Source organism: Heliangelus exortis, chromosome 5 (assembly GCF_036169615.1).
Source record: "Heliangelus exortis chromosome 5, bHelExo1.hap1, whole genome shotgun sequence".
NCBI classification, from domain to species: domain Eukaryota; kingdom Metazoa; phylum Chordata; class Aves; order Apodiformes; family Trochilidae; genus Heliangelus; species Heliangelus exortis.
In genome coordinates, this window is record NC_092426.1 from 30,087,111 (window position 1) to 30,105,210 (window position 18,100).

General features: G+C 35.5%; 1 protein-coding gene across 4 annotated transcripts in view; it reads left to right on the top strand.

Annotated features, from left to right (window-relative positions):
* CDIN1 (CDAN1 interacting nuclease 1) overlaps positions 1-18,100 on the top strand; it is a 120,073-nt gene that overhangs the window by 62,176 nt on the left and 39,797 nt on the right. Inside the window, exon 11 of one of the 4 annotated variants that reach the window (XM_071744310.1) lies at positions 457-592. The exons of the other annotated variants lie outside the window; for them this stretch is intronic. Within the exon in view, the coding sequence (XP_071600411.1) occupies positions 457-577 (121 nt within the window). The 3' untranslated portion in view covers positions 578-592. Of the gene's footprint in view, positions 1-456; positions 593-18,100 lie in introns of those variants that run through there. 4 annotated transcript variants of the gene reach the window in all.

Consider the following 18,100-nt stretch of genomic DNA (forward strand, 5'->3'; position numbering starts at 1 on the left):
AGTTAAACTAAATTAATATCCCAGTCAGTAAGGCTATGTTGGAAGTAGTTTTGTGATTTTGTCAAATATTCTGTTATTGCTGTTTATATTGAAAACAACTACAAAAATTATTGATTCTTAAATATAGTGAGTTTACATTCATATAAAGAAAACTAGAAATCTTACTGAGATCTGTCACTCCCTAAATACAGAATTTGGTGATAGGCTGACTGTGGATATCAGGCAGATTTCTGTGGGTTTTTTTAAAAAAAACAAATCCTCTTAGTTGTGATTTTGATACTGCTTGGCCAAAATAACAACACCACATTATCTTCAGAAATGAGTTCTGAGGTACTGCAGCTTATTCTAATGTAATGACAGTTGGGTTAAGGAACACTTGTTGATAGATCAGATTGCATCTAAGTTAGGCAGATAATTGTCATTGTTCTCTGAAACTACTGATATGAAAATTCCCAGGTGTTGCTGCTCAAGCTGTGAATCAATTTTGAATCATTTAATCAGCTTATGGAGGGACCACTCAAGTGAGAGCCAACTTCCCAGTCCATCCACCACACCTGTGTGTCTCCTTGCCTCTTGAAGGAGGAATCATCTATAGAAGTATCAGTTCACAAGAGAGAGATCATGATACTCAGCTGATAGGTCAGGGTTTTGAAAACCTAGTCTGTTGATTTGAGCTTGAAGCTGAATATAAATTGGAGAGAAAACCTGTAACATTGCCTCTTAGATGTGGGTAGAAATACATGTCTAGATATTTTGCAAGAAATGAAGGTAAGAGGCTTTAGATCTTTTCCATTCATGTTTTTGTCTGTTTGTTTCTCTGAAAAGCAGAAGTGAGACTGAAAAAGTTTCTAGGTTTTTTCTCATGTCTGTCACAGATGTAAGTTTAATTCTGCACAAAATCTGACTGAAAGCTTTGAACATAGCTGTGGATTGTTTGCTGTTGTGTGTGTATTTCATTAAACCCTCTACTCTGTGCTAACTAAATCTGTGAGTGTCTTAAATTGGTCTGTAGTGACAGGAAAGAAATGGCACTTTCTCATTTAACAGAACAGCTCCCTAGATGCAGTCAACCATGTCTGTTCACCTCAGTGCAAAAGAACACCTTTTTATTACTCCGAGTTCTGCAGGGACAGCTTAGCAAGGCTTTTTATGGCTCATACATCAATGGTATTGTTAAGCAATTTTCAGTTGCAGTGCTGCATTGCAGCCTCATCTTCAAATTAAGCTTCACATTAAAAATGTACAAAGTGTACCTTGTCAGTGGTTTTTCACAGTTGCAATTTAGAATGCTGTTTAGATATTGAGAATTTTCAATGATAAAAAGGAAAAGACAAGTTTGGTCTTGGATATTCCCAGACTGAATCTGCAGAGTGCTTTTTTTTAGAAAAAAAAAGTGGTTTTATATGCTGAACAAACTTAGTATAAAATCATTCTTGTACTTACATAATGCCTTTTTTCAATGTGTTTCTTCCTCCAAAATGGTGGAATCCACTGAGCAGCCTATAGTTTTCACTGCCACCAGGCAAACATGACAACTGCATATGCAAAATAGAGTTGCGTTGTGCACATGTAATCAGTACCATACCTTCCCTTCTCTGCTGTCCTACATTGGTATATTTCTTATAACCATAGGGCTAAAAATTGTTGAATAGTTTGTGTTGTGAGAAGTGATTTGGAGAACATGAATGGGAGGTAACACAGATTGTATTTTAAAGCATGGTCTGAGAACATGTTTTAAAATATTTTGGGGTTTAACTGAAGGCTGCTGTTTCTTTTATTTTTCCATAGTGTCTAATTTTATAATTTTTTTCTAACTTAAATTAAAAATTGGAGTCCTGGCTGTAAAAGACTGTTAAACAGTCAGAACTGAGGGGCATGACTGCTTTTTTCTAAGAGGTACATAGAGATCAACAACACATGGTTTAAATAGTAATTAGGGGTTGCACTGTCAGTGACTTGCTTTAAGGAGATCTACACTCCAATCCAGCAATTTACATTTTCTGTCTTCTGCAGGCCTGGCTAAGGTATATGTACATTCTGGAATGTAATTTCTAGAGAGTCCCAAGAGAAAGCTTGATGGTGTTAATAGCTAAGGAAACTTCACTGTATTTAAAGAAGACAGTAGGAAAATGTCATCTTTGACACTGATATTAAACTAAAGGTAATTTCACATAGTGAAAGAGAAGCATTTCATCTTCTCTTTGATTGAGAATGGTAAGACATCCCTGTACTAAATTTCTTCTCCCATTTGTTTGCATTCTAAATGTCCTGTGCTTCTGCTTTTTTGAAAAGAGTAAATGAAAGTTTCCTACAAGTAATTTTAAGATAGTAACCACACTTTTTGGAAGCCTACATTCATGATTGTGTTGTTAAATAACACATTGTCTGATCTTTAGACTTCAGTTTAAAACTAACAGTCATAGTAAAATTGTCATAGAGCCCTGTAGGTGTTTCAGATAAATGCAGATAGAAAAAATGTAAAGGGCTGTATTTCAGTCACAAACACAGCTGATGTGTTCTCAGGGTTTTTTGACAAGGATGTTCTGTTCAAATTCCTTTGCAGTGGACTACAAGGATCAGTCATATGTGAACAAAGACTGAAACAGACTTTTTTTTTTTTTGTCTTCAGCTGTTTATAATGGTTTCACATGATACTGTGAAGACTGTTTAATAATTGTTGTCTGATTGTAGGTGGTGGGGGAAGAGGGATGTATGCTGAGGGTTTATGGATGTCTGTTCTATAACAAGATCAGTTTTTTCCAGTTGCAAATAGTTTAAAATTTGTACTGGTAAATTGAAAGCCAGTGGTATAACAGCTTGACTTGGAGGAAACCTTGGGAGTTGCATTTGTCAAGTGGCTAGGAAAACTGTTCATGCATACCCAGTATCCAAAGCTTCATTGGCAGCCCAAACATAAAGAGCTGAAAGGTCATTCTTCTTCTTGCAGTATGATGGTTTGTTGACATATTTTGACACACTGGTACAATGCTGAAAGGTTTTGACCTTACTGCAACACTAAGGGACTTAGGGTTTGTTTAGCTATCTACTGCTTGTAGATTTTCACACATGCAGGGTTTTACCCTGCTCCTTTTTGTCTCCCTCCCAGCTCCACTTGATATAAGTAAATTAATCTTAAAAATGGATGTAAATAGAAGAGAGTTTATGATGATTTTGCAGCTTAGAACTGTGTATAGATAAATTTCTTCATGAAGAATTCACTTCTTAAAATTTGCCATACTAACTTTGTAACCTTAGTAGCACTGAGTGAGCTATGTCTGTTTTTAGACAAGAATAGAATCAAAACCAGTGTTTTCTACTAGTTTACTGATTCAATAGTTTACTTTGTGAAGACACTCAAATTCCATGTTTTCCTGCAAGATAAAAATATACTTACACACATACACATGCACACATATATGTATAACCACTTCTCTGTACTTCACATTCTAGATACATTCATTTTATTTTCAACTGCATTTGACATGAACTATTGTTATCTTTATTCAATGACACATGAACCATATACAAATAATGTAATTTATGAAAAAAAAAAAAAATTATTACCTTGACTCAAAAGTTTGGGGTTTTTTAGGTTTTACTAGTCATTTCCTCTTTAATACAAGAGCATGAAAATATTCTCCGTTGAGACTACAGCTCATGCCTAGCATTGCTATGATGTTAATTGTTTGGTGAGCGTTGTAGATTGCTTTATTTTGTAGCAAAGCTAGTTTTTGTCTAAGCAAATAAAGAACAGACCATAACATACTAATACTAGCATTTACCTTTGAATAATTGGTAAGTATATATTTTCATGTATTTTCTCCTTAGATAATTTATATATAGGATATTTTTATAATTTAATTATACTACTTAAGTTTCTTTTGCTGCTAAATTTTTATATTCTCAACTTTTAAGGCAGTAAATTAAGCACCACATAGCCATGTTATTTTTTTTTCCTTTTATTTTTTCTACTCTCTTAAATATTACTATGTCACAGGAGACTCCTGTAGTGCAGCTTGTGCATTTTCTGTTTCCATCCACATTACTGCAAGGCTTCACCTCCAATTTTCCTGGTATTTCTCATTCAGATTAGGCAAGCATCTAAGTTTATGTACAATAAGAGCTGACAGCATAGATCCTGCTATGCTTGCCAAAGGCCTGGTTGCAGACACTCTACTATGTCAAAGAATGTCAACCCCCCACAGACCTTACCTTTCAGAATTCCTTGTAATTTTTAATTGACATTTACATCTGACATTTTCAATGTATTTCTTAGTGTTGAGTCTTTATCTACCTAGTAATAGTTAAAACCAAAGCAAAGCAGAGAGAGTCTTCCTGTAAACTATGATATCATATATTTTTCATTTAACAAGGTCAGGTTGCTGGGCTGAAACTCACACGTGTCCAACCACCACTTCCTTATATCCTTCTATATTTGCTAGTCTAATCCATTTCAAATGGTAATTGAGGAGGGAAGTAGGGATATAAAGCAAAATTTAACTCTTATTACTAACAAACAAAGCAGAAGAATATTAGTATTACCATGTATCGTGCACAGGAAAGATACAGAGATTTTGAGGAAAATTTAAAACTACCAGTAGATATTTTCCTTTGAGTCAGGCAATGGAACATTGAATGTAGTACCTTCATACCTATAGTCATGCAACATATGCATGTAAACAGCATATTGCCAATGAAGTAAAGAAGGCAAGTGTATAATTTAGCTGCATGTTGCAATGTGTTGAGCTTCTTTGCTTTCAGAAAACTGAATTTTTCATTTGGTTTAAAGTACAAATAACCCAATAAATTAATATGAGCATAATTATACATGTATTGGAAGTTAGAATGAAGGAATACGGTGGATCATAAATGTCACGAAGCAAAGACATAGAAGAAGCATTTTGTCACAAATAATGCTGCTTTTCTTCTAATTAGTTAATTTACATTTTACAAATTAAGGGCAAGATTCAAACAGAAGATAATCTAGTAGCATATCATAGCTTTACTGACCTGTATTTGTATATGCCAAATTTAAGTTAATTAGAAATGTAGATGCTGTTTGTTTTATCTGTCAAAAAGCTCATATTTAAAAAAAAAAATCTAGACACACTTTTCCCCCCAACATTTATCATCTAAATAATAGTCTTGCCAAGATGGCAGCCTCATAATAAACTCTTTTCAGTGGAGTGATGGGTAATGAAGCTTGCTTGTGAAGGCAGCGAAAAATGTTGTCTAGCCAAATGTGTGAATATGATGGCTAGAGAATCAGTGGACTTTCTCAGTCATCAATCTTTTTAGTAGCCTCTTATACATCTGAATATTTTGATAGATGATCTAATAATTGAGTTATCTATCTTTCTAACTATCAGAGTTGCATAAAAATTATTCTCACATGCTATTGAATATTATATATATTGAGCATCCAGTAAATTTTTCAAAAAAGGTCCAAGAGGTGGAGGAATTTAGTTGTGTCTTAAACAGCCCTTAGTATATTAAATGATAAACTGATATATGTAGAATATAAAACTATTTGTACTGGTATAGGAAAAAAGTAAATGATGTCAATACCTGATTACAGATAGGACTCGCAGTAAATAAAGCATATAAAAAAATGAGACTGGTGAGGTTAGTGCTCAAGCTTAAGAGAAATTTGGGGTGTAAAATTAGTAGATTCAGTAGTCCCTGGCCAGTCACTGGACACCAGTCACATTTACACAGGGTTGCACAAATTCCTCTTGGCTTAGGCAAAAAGAAATAGCTTCACAGTGGAGTCCCAGCTTACTGTTCAGCCACTGTCAGAGCAGCCTTTCTTGATTAAAGATGAGACTATAAAGTATATATTGAAACTACCCACATTTTGTTTATCCTGGGAGATTGCAAAATATGTATTCGTGTTTCCAGAGCACAAGAATTTGCTTTCCCAGGACTCTAATCTTGCATTAAAGAAGCCACTCAGGATGTTTGGATAAGTTGCATTAAGCACATCATTACATGTATCTTAATAGGGCTTCAGAGTAGCAAAGCAAAATGATTGTGGGTGTCAGTGTATTTTTTTTAAACACTACACTTCAAGAAGACATAGTAAATTTTTTTACTTTGCCAAGGGTCAGGTAAATTTATTTTAACAATACTAAAAATATTTTTGCATTAAAATATTTTTAATTCAAATATCTTTTCCCCCCTCAGTGTCACCAGTTTATGTTCAGATGCATATGTTTCTATAGATCATAAAATGTTTCTTCTTGTTTGAAACTATAAATATGCCTTTGTCATGAGTATTTACAGACATTCCAAGATTTACATCTGAACTGTCAAAGTGTAACTGCACAGCTTGTCTAAGTGTGAAATATATAGAATTTTTTAATTGTTCATGGATATGCCTTAAATATTGAAATTACAAGGCTGGTTTAGCTGTGGTGCTGATATATTTGTCCTTCATCCCCTGTTTTTCTGAGATTTGTTGTTTATCAACAAGAGACAGTCAGCTGCAGGAGAGCCTCTGTGGACACTCGTATTTGCGTGGTCCAGGCCTGTCTCTTCAAGTTTCATTATTTAGGTCTGATGGCTGGTTAGGTCTTATCAAAACTAATACCATCTGAAGTACCAGGCTTTCAGTGGTCACATAAGCAACACAAAAATTTCCAGTCTGACTAATATTATTAAAGACAGTATCTCTTTAAATTTCAGCTTTGTTTCAGTGTCTGGATCAATTACATCTTGTAAATGCATTTCTGTGAATGTTTTACTGCTTGTTTCAATACATCTGAATTAAATTATGTTCTGCACATTTTTAAATTAAAAAAATAGTGGAAGTGCAAGTGCTTAGACTAAAGATTTCCTACCATTCTTACTTCATCCTACTAAGGCATAAGCAACTAGTCTATTGCTAGCTTCTCATTGTTGGTATAGTACAGGAAATTAAAATGTTTTTGAAGACAGACAGCTAGATGGATTTTTACCAATTATTTTATTAGCTATTTATAGCAAAAATTGAGTGTGTCATGTGACTATGTAACTTAATTTTATTTCCTCCAGAATGCGAGACTTACTTCATGTCTTTGGGTTCCTTTATGCGTGATATTATTCCTTTATGCCAGGCAGAAAGGGACCTGGGAGTCTGCATTAACAAGAAACTGAACATGAGCCAGCAGTGTGCCCAGGTGGCCAAGAAGGCCAATGCCATCCTGGCCTGTATCAGAAACAGCGTCACCAGCAGGTCCAGGGAGGTGATTCTTCCCCTGTACTCAGCGCTGGTGAGGCCACACCTCGAGTACTGTGTCCAGTTCTGGGCCCCTCAGTTTAAGAAGGATGTAGAGGCCCTGGAACAAGTCCAAAGGAGGGCAACCAGGCTGGTGAAGGGACTCGAGCACAGGCCCTATGGGGAGAGGCTGAGAGAGCTGGGGCTGTTCAGCCTGAAGAAGAGGAGGCTCAGGGGAGACCTCATTGCTGTCTACAACTACCTGAAAGGAGGATGTAGCGAGGTGGGAGCTGGACTCTTTTCACAGATGACCTCCAACAAGACAAGAGGACACAATCTTAAGTTGCGCCAGGGGAGGTTTAGATTAGATATTAGAAAGAATTTCTTCACGGAGAGGGTGATTAGGCTATGGAATGGACTGCCCGGTGAGGTGGTAGATTCTCCGTCCCTGGAGACATTTAAAAAAAGACTGGATGTGGCACTCAGTGCCATGGTCTAGCAACTGCTCCAGTGGGTCAAGGGTTGGACTAGATGATCTCTGAGGTCCCTTCCAACCCGGCTAATTCTATGATTCTATGATTCTATGAAAATATTATTTCATGTATTTCTTTTCTGCTCTCATGTTTATTGTGTTCCACGTCTACTATAGTTAAATTTATTTCATGTTCCAGGTGTTGTAATGCTGAAATGGAATCTTTGAAATTCACAGTTTCAAGATACTTCCATTTATAATTTTTGAAATTTCCAAAATAGTTCAGAGAAGAATTTAATGAGGCATCCCACAAAATGATTGGAGAGCCCATGATTATGATCAGCTTATAATTGCAATATTTTGTGATATCCTGTCTATAATACACCACAGTATTTAGGGTTTTTCAGCCTTTTATTGTATCTTCCTCAAAGATATCAACCACAACACTTTTCATATAATCAAATTGATATGATCCCAAACTGGTTTAAATTATAAAGCCATGCAAAACTGAGCCCATTGTCTATATCTCTTAATGTGAAATGTACCATTTTCTTGATTTTAAAATAGTGAAAAATATACATATTTCAGACTCTCTGTAGAAAAGTAATTTGAAAAGTATATTCTCATTTGTTTATTTAAAAAGGAGAACTATATTGCATCTTTTGCAACACAACACAATATATTAAGTGAGATTTTCTGGTTTTTGAAGGATGCATGTGAGGTTTTGAGACACTGAAGCTGTAACCCAACAAGAAGAAGACAATGATGGCAGTGAGCTTCTGTCCAGAGTTAATCAGCTGCAGAATTTGTAAACTGCGTATGTGTCAAAGTTGAAAATGTTAGCACTCTGATAGAAGCTTGAAAAGGTTAGACCTGATAAAAGCCATCAGCAGTTAAAGAAAGTGATTTATGGGAATGTAATGACACAAAATGCCTCATTTATCACTCATATATAGATAGGTTAAGGTTTCTGTGTCATACTTTAAAAACTTGACCACTTAGAATTGTCAAAATAGGTACTTAATTGCCCATCATACATTTCAGTTCAAATTTCCTTTGCTTGAATGTTGGTGATTTTACTGGTTTGCTTCTCGTATGGTTCTTTTTTAAGTCATTCATATTTTGAATTTACTTCATATTTGTTTCAAATTAAGAGCTTAGAGCTCTTTTAGAACTTTTATTAAGTAAAGCTGTTGATTTGAGTGCGATCCAAATCTTCTGTTGATTTACAATTTCATTTAGCTTAACTATAAGGAAAGAAACTGAAGGTTTAATTTTCTTTTGTTTTATACCACTAATTTTCATCAAGAGTTTGCAGCTTTCTAATTTATTCCTTACATTTCCTCTTCACACCAAAATATGAGATTTAAAAGTGAGATCCATCAATTGGTTTCCAGTTCCAGTCACTTAAGCTACTGTTTATCTCCCTACAAATTAAATGTAACCCAAAACTACTAGTACTGTTGAATGATAAAAGTTAGGAAAAATGCATGGTAATGCATCCAGGCTTTCACTGGTTGGATTTGATGGTGACAGCAAGCAAGTCCTGTAGATTTTGAGACTGTTTTGTTTTGTTTTTTTCCTAGCTGTCCACAGTTTCATCATAATGCTGATAAAAAATAAATGCAGTCATGGCTAAAACCTCTTTCAGAAATTATATTTACAATTTTGCAAAATAAAGCAATACTTTAAAGACATTGCATAAATACTAAAACACAGGTTCAGTTGCTGGAAGGAAAAAGTGCAAAACTGAAGTTTGCAAGTATCTCCTTTTCTTTCACTACTTTTTAAAATTATTTCATCCTGTTATTTCTTAATTTTATACAGAAAAGCCACAGCAGAATATTTTTAACTTTTAATATTAAAAAAAAACTTGCCTTTTTGTTAGCTTTCACAATTTATGGCCCCAGTTGCAGAGCATTCTGTTTGTTCAGCGATGACCTTCCAGGTTCGATTTAAAAAGAAGTCAGAAGCATTTGTCATGTCTGCTCGATCTTGTCCAGAGGTACCTATTGTAATTATAAAGGACTAATAAGGTTGTTTATAATATAACAGTCTGACAGCCCTAAAAAATCTTCTGGAGAGCAACTTATGTGTGTGTGAATATCGTAAGAAAAAAATAATCTGTAACCTTCTTGCGATACGTTGGACTCTGTCTTTTCAACATTTGGTTGAGAAAGCATAAAGACCTTATACCTCAAAAATTCTAAATTTAAAAGATAAGCTGTTATAATTTTCTCATCAGTAACACCTTTTGGAAATAGCAATAATGTGGCTGTAGTACAGTTCCACCCTATATTTAATTAGTCTATATAGAAATTACAATAATGTACTCAGAAACATTTAATTTCTTTCACAGTGTAAAAAACCCCCTACTTATTAACATGTCTACTGCAAAAATGCACGATACGTTAATACAGTTAGCTCTGTTTCTTAGACTTTCTTAATTTGGATTTCTTTCTAAGTTTTTTCAATTATAAGCATTATGAAAATACTGCTGTAAGTCGGTGTTATTATAGTGGTATTTTACATTTTATGTCAGGTTTTTTTTACAATTGAGTTATGATCATTTTTCTCTTCATATGTCTTTGTCTTGCTTCTGCTCTTCCTGTTCCTCCTCCATTTCGGCATCATCCAGCAATACCAGATTTTTGTAGGAATATATATATATATATAAGCTGAACAAAAACATACCAAAACTATTGGAATTTCAATTTTTGACAGAGATGTTTGCCTCCCTTGTAGGGTATGTAACAACACTGTAGTATTGTCAGGCTACCATATATCATTAAAATACCGTTAGACAGCAAAAGCAAAATCTTGACAATTTGGTAATCTCATCATGTGATTTCAAGAAGGCTTTTTTTCATATGTACAATTGAGACAAATTTATGTTGTATGTATTTATGGTTGATAAACTCAAAATTGTCTCATTTCATTAATTTTTAACATTGTGCTTTCTTAATGACTATGAAGAATGTATTAAAATGCCTTAATTATAGGGCTAGAAGAGAAAGCGGAAGACTTTTTAGCATATGATCTTTCAATTGTTCACTAAAGGATAAAGAAGGCATTCAAGCGTGGTTTAGATAACTGTCAGCAATAATAAAATGCAAGGTAGTTTGTAGAGCCTTTAAAGACCTTTCAGGAAAATGGATTTAATTAAAAAACAATAAAATGGACTTTTCATTTCAAAAAAAATCCAAAATGTTATAAAATTTCGGGAAGTTCCTGTATTAAAAATAGTGTATGTTTCCAAGGATAAGGAAGAATAGCTGTGAAAATATTCTGCAGTCTACACTGCAGTGATAGCTTTATTTTGTGTGTGTGGATATGTGTCCTGTAGCTTTTAACACACAGACCATGGATAGCATGTTAAAGCATATTTCAGGTTTTCTTAGCTGAGTGATTTTACCTGTGGGGGGATTTTTAGTTTGTTATGCTTTTAACAAGGATTCGTTTAAAAAAAAATAAAGTGAACATTTAATTTCTTAATGTAAAATTGTGTTATCTTAATTACCGGTGCTACAACGTAAGAGACATATTGGCCGAAGTTCATTTGCCTATTTGGTAGAGTCATTAGGCTCGTCCTCATAAAATGTGTCTGTGTTATATACAGTGAAAATACATTTCAAAATATAGTTCCAATTTTTGCTTTCTTCTCATATAATAAAAAATGCATTTGGTAATAATTTTTTTTGGTTGTGTGGTGGGTTGAAAATTCTGGTTAATTGCTTGTTCTGCACCACTGGCTTGTAGTACTTCTGGCAAACTAGGAACAGCTTAACTTCCATGGCATAAGCAGTGATTTATAAGCAGCATTGACTGCTGTCTTTTTAGAGTAGTTTTGCTCCCTTACTTCGGCTTGTGCTTTCCTGAGGAAGTTTGTGTGCATTGTTTTCTCTCACCCTGGTACACACACATCAATTACATTGACAAATTGTTTTGTATAGCTGAGTACCAAGTGAATCTGCATGCAAGTTGTTTTGTGTAGTTCACCAAAGTGCATTTTCAGCAAATGCCAGGACTCTATCAGTTTTGTAGTTGCTGGCCCAAGTACATAATAAAGCATGTTCATAATGAAAATATGACTTCAGTATTTGGAGTCCTCCTATATTTAGCATCCTCCTAAGTTTGGATTGTTGACTCGTGTCAGTGTTCACTTTGTCACTGCTCAGAGAAATGAAAAATCATCCCTGGTTTTGGAGTTGTGTTTTTTTCTTTTTCTTAAAAAAAATAAGGGTTTGTTTCCTGCTTGCACCCATACCTTGAACTGGAGCACAAGTGAATAGCAATGACTGTGTGCAAAAGATAGCTAAGATACTGCTGAACATGTGTGTATGTATTGCACTGTAAAGTGTAGGAAACAGGTGCCAGGAATTGCCAGGTAATGAGCCAGGCCGGTACTCAGTCTCACCTGTGCCCAGTTAGGGCTGGCCCCACTGAGCATGCCCAAGACCTAGGGCCAATAAAAGGTGAGGCTGGGTGTAGCCAGGTAGCTCATTCCTGAGCAAGATCGGTGCTAGGCTGGTCGCAGTTAGTCCTCGTTGCTAACTAAGATCACCAATAGCTCCTGTCTCTAGCTTCGGTTCAGAGCTCGCGCTCTCGGCGAAGTTCGGTTCCAGCAACATCTGGTGGAGAATGCGCAAAACATCTTGGGCATGCTCAGTGGGGCCACCCCTAACTGGGCACAGGTGAGACTGAGTACTGGCCTGGCTCATTACCTGGCAATTCCTGGCACCTGTTTCCTACAGTACAGCATAAAATGTTTCACTGTTTTCTTCACTGCTGGGCTTCCTGAGGCTTGAGGACTCAGAACTACCCAAACTACAAGAGGATCACAAAGCACCTTTGGCAACCTTTCTGTGTATAGGGTGTATGTTTTTGAGAAAGAAGCATCTCACATCATGCTGACATCAGACTCCTTTCTGTTTTCAACTGGTTACGTCTCTTTTTCCCATTCAGCCCTCCTGATGTGTTAGGGCTGCTAGGTGGGATAATGATTCTGTAGAGTATACTCTACAATCTGATATTCTTAAATCTGCAGCTGATGGGCTCCTGCAGAATTCATTAGTTTTGATCATGTCTGTTGGACTTTTAAGTCAAATGTTAGACTGCTTGATTTCCATTTCTCCTAGTAATTTTTCTGCTCATTGAAATTTTTTTTGTAGTTGGATTTTTAAAACTTCATTGCCATGAGCTGATTGAAAGCCAGAGCTGACTGGGTTTCAGTACTGACCTTTGTAAGCTTTGGTAAGCACACTAGACTCTCACTGAGTAAAAAGTAGTAACAGACAGTATTTGTGGCACATTAATTAATTTTTTTTTCATATCTAATGAAGTTATCTTTTAAATGTTTCTTTTGCTAAAAATCCCATTTCCTAGATCTAAAAGCCCACCCTTACTGGTAAGAATCCTTCATTAAAAACAGTAGACAGTTTGTATCACTACTTCAAAATCTAACATCCTAGAAAGAAATGTAGAAATGTGCATTATCAGAGGACAGAAAGCTTAATCTGGCTTCTTGTAGGACAGGGTTTTGCTTTTTAACATATTTGCCCAGTAGCTAACACATCTAGCCTCAGTACAAGCTGAGGGTTTCATGATGCCAGGAATAAGAAGACCAAGGTAGAATAATGGTCTTGATTTACACTGAAATGCATTATGATTCTTAGCAGCAACAATTCTCATGGATTTGCTTCTGGACAATGGACAGTGTTGGCTATAATGGCTGTAAATTTAGCTTTGAATCTCCATCATCAATCCCTTTAGTACTCCCAAGCAAATTACATGTTACTTCTGTATGTAAAAGTGATGCAAAATATTGCATAAAAATATTGCAAAGTCATACTTAAAATTGATAAGGTGTTTTCTTAAAACTCAGGGTAAGAGATTTTACACATACGTATGATAATATATGAGTATGCTCTGCTGTGAAAAATCTTTACTCTTGCAGCCACTTCTCAAAACTTTAATTTCTTATCACCATTTAAACTGTGTCAAGTAAGAGAAAAAGAATCCAGGAGTACTATGTGCATTTTGGCATAAAATGTTATGAAAGCAATATAAAGTTCCAGATGTTTTTTGGCTTGTGTTAAGGAGATAAAGGATAGGATTCTAGGAAAAATAGAAATCATGTCAAACTACCACTCAAATCATGCTTCTCTGCAAAGTGTCCAGGGGAATAAGTTCAGAAAGAGCAGTCTGTGTTCTCACTGTTACAGAAGAGACTTTCCCAATTGTACACTACACTGTCTTTTGTGCCCTATGCTTTTCTGGATCTTCTTTGTAGAATCATCATGTGCTGCTCTGAAAATTAATACCTTTGCTTGTAGATTTTGGGGTTTTTTTTACTTATTTAATTTTCTCAAGACCGATAGGATGTAATAGCCCTAAGACCTTAGCCAGCTCAGCCTCTGCCCTTCCCCTGGCTTTAACAAGCCACAAAATTAGGCTGATTCTTTGGAATTGGCGTGGTGGGAGAATCACAGTCATGTGCAGATCTCCACTGAAGCTTTGCATCATAATGTAGATTCTATATCAGAATCTATATGTTTATGTGAATGCATGTCTGTATTACATAAACGTAACTAGATTATGAATTCAAACAATACTTTTGAATAGTTTTTGTAATACCTTTTGTGCATATCAGTAAATTAATAAAGTTGTGCCTTGCTGTTGATATAAATATTTCATACATCTCTAATATTCTGTCCCTGCTTTTGCTATCATACACACCTGTGAATGTGTCTGAACTGAAACTAGTAGAAAAATTAGCTTTCTGAACAATGGAATGTGTTAAGATTCTTGGGTTAATTGCAGATAAGATGAAAAAAGCTGTGAATATCATGGGATTTTTTTTTACCTATGGAGAAATACTGTGCTTTGTGAGTCTTTTCTATGACATGGGGAAATTTGAGTAGAACATTCCTTTTTGTAGCTCACACTGTGTGTTTTGGAGTATTAATTACCTCGTCAGATTTTATTAGAGCCCATTGAGTTTTGCATAATTAAAAATGTAGCAAAAGATAAATGGTATGAGAGGTGGCATAAAGAATCTTTACTTTTGCCAAATGTTCTTTTGGTTTTCAAAGAGGGAGTGGAGAAGTGGGAGAAACTTAGTCTGACACTTAAAAAAATTAACTTCATGTAGATGTACATTTACCTTGCTATAAATACAAAATTGAAGCAGAATAGATTTTTCTGCTCCGTTGTTCTTCTACAGCAGCAATAACATTATGTGTAGAGTTTCTGGAGTAGTTATTAATTTCAAAATGCAAAGTTGTTGAATTCCAATAATGGGTAACCACAGACTGCTTTCTGTACACCTGCAATTGAAAGGTTTCGGATACAGTGTGAGAAAAATTGTTTATTGTCTAAATGCTAATAAATGCATTTTATATTGAAATATTCTTGTGGCCATCCTGGGTGCATCTAGTAAATATCCATTTTCATCTTTTACATAGAATCATCTATCTAGCACAGTTCTAGTTCTGTTTCAGGTCAGTGGGAAATCTTGAACTGTCCTCACTGCAAGTAAGGATAAAGCAGCCCTCAGTACTGGTTTGGACTTATGTAATAATTTGATTCTTTTGATTAGCTGATCAGATAGAGCATAAGATTTACAACTTTAGTGAGACAGACAGTAACTCGTGGCAAATCCAGAGAACAGCCACAAAGATGATGAAGGGATTGGAACGTTTTCATATGAGGAGAGGCTGAGAGAGCTCCAGCTGTTTAGCCCAGAGAACAGCAGCATAAGGGAACATATTATCAATGTACATAAATACCTGATGGGAGGGACTAAAAAATACAGAGCCAGGCTCTTTTCAGTGCTGCCCAGTGATGGGACAAGAGACAATGGACACAAATTGAAATACAGAAAAATCTGTTCAAACATAAGAAAAATCTTTCTTTTTGTGAGAGCTGTCAAGCACTGGAGCAGGCTGCCCAGAGAGATTGTGAAGTCTCCATCCGTGGAAAAATTCAAAGCCCTGAGCAACCCTCTGTAGGTCAGCCTGCTTCGAGTAGGACTACGCCATCAAGTAGACCATTTGACCTCAACTGTTGAGTGTTTCTGTGTGACTTTAATTGTCTTTCTATCTGAAATACTTTTTTTGAGAAAGTCAGACAAAGCAGTGTTGAAGTAAGTGAGGGGAAGGGAATTATGAAGAGCTTTAGTCCAGGAGACTTTGCTTTTACATTTAATGTCATGTTTCCTGGGTTAGGAAATCCTTTCTTCAGTTTTCAGGGTGTGAGAGAAAATTAGGGTGAAGAAAATGAAGGAAAAAACATATCTACCTGTTAAATGTTTTGCTGAAAACTAGGGATAAGAGCTAAGCTTCAACAGAGTATCAAAACCAGTGAGAAAAGTATGGAGGAATAATTGAAGGAATGTAGTAAGAGGGAGAGTTTTTTAATCCTGTTGGTCTGGAGTTTGGGGATCAGGTCACGGAGGAGTACACAAATGTAGACTCACAAAGTTCGCAGTAACTGCCAACAGATCCTTGTATGTTAAAGGTTGTAATCTTTTGAAAGAAGCTGGTTGGCTTTCCTGTTGGCCCTGCTATCAACTTTGACCTCCAACCTTCTCCAGCATGTATCACTACAAATAAAACTGCTGAGGTTTGACAAGAGGATATAAAGTCACTAGGCCATCGCACAGAGATCTCTACATGATTTTCTTTAACCTTAAGCTTAAACGAACAGTGCTTTAAGTCAGGGGTTTTAATAAGAAGTCATAAACACTCACCCATATTACTTTAGTTTTAATAATTACTGTTTTAACAGAGAAGAGAAGAAATATACATAGTAAATTATGTTTGACAACTGGAATTTGGTGGTTTTATTATTGGTTGTCCTTGAACATTACAGGAATTGCTGTTCTTCATTTTCACGTATACTTTTTCATGCAAACTGCATATGATCCTGATATAAACATGGCATTTGCGTACAGTGTTATAAATGAATTCTAGCTTTTGATTAAGGCAAACCAGATGACAAAAATAACTCAAATGTTTGTATTTACCAACTTCAGAGTAATAGTCTTTAAATCTGTAGTCACCTGTGCTGATTTGGGCTTTTTTTCCTCCATAATTTTAATGTGAATTTGCACATAACATTTTAACAATCTAGGAACTATGCAGGCCATACTTACTGAAGTTTTTCTTTATCCACTCTTGAAAGCTGCCTGTATAGTGTTTCCAATTTTCCAGAGAGCAGCCATTCACATATTAACTCTTGTGGAGTCCTTGTTCTTATGATCAGCTTGTTTCTGAACACAGGCTGTGCCTTACTGAAATGCTATTACTGTCCTAAAAGTTTTATTTCTTTCCAGTTCAAAACCATTCTAATTTAAAAGTCGGTGTTTTTTTGTTGGTTTGGTTGGTTGGTTTTTTGCAGCCTGTTATTTCCATGACAAATGTGGTGGTGTATAATAATTTTCTCCATAATTTTTGTTGCTCTTCAATTGTCGTATTTTACAACATCTTAATCCAAGTCATTATTTTAGGGGCTGTGTAAGTAATTTCTTTTTTCTGAAGTCCTTCCTTTCTTTGCCCAAGTTCTATTCCTTGTATGAGCCATTCATATGTTCATCTATGGATGGACTGTACTGCTTGTCAAAGTCCACTTTCAATGCTTAGAAAAGTAGCACTCTTTATCTGATGACATACATAGATCTTCCATTCTTAGTTATGCTTTCCATTAATTTTTAGTCTTTCTTCATAACTGTAACTACCTGGTACTGGAGAGCACCTTAATTTTTTACTTTTCTTAAATAGTTTGGAGCACACTAGTCAGGCCTCAATAAGACATGGGTCTTGCCTTTCTTTTGGCTTTGTTTCTTGCTGGCTCTAACCAAACCATTTTGATTGGTTTTCATTTATCTTTAATTTATTAAATATAAGATTATTGCATCTACAACTGTAAAGCATTTATGTAATATGTTAATGTCTGTAGTCTGGGCCTGTTTCTCCTCTGCTTGGACTATATCTAAGCAGTCTGTAGAAAACAGCTAAGGAATACAAGCCTTTTTTGTGTAAATTTATATTCATTGAATATCCTGGAAAACTGCTCGGCACTTACAAGTTGTAAGAAACAAATACTTATCCTGGAGGGTGCAAAGCAGACTTCGCTTAGTTTCCTGGTGCTGTATGCAGTTTGTCAAACCATACAGTATACAGATTTTGGAAGTTTAAGTTATACAGATTCCTGGAAGATTAAGGGCTGACTGATAAGAGTAAGCTTCTGAAAAGCTGGATGTAGTACAGTTATTTCCTTCTCCCAGCAGGAGTGTATATTGCATGATATAATATCATATCAAGAAAAGAATAATTTAGCTGAAAGTGTGTTGTGAGAAAATTTGGTCACACTTTGCATTTCACCCAGTGAGAATCTGTGCATCCCTGATTTTGAGGGTAAAAATTATT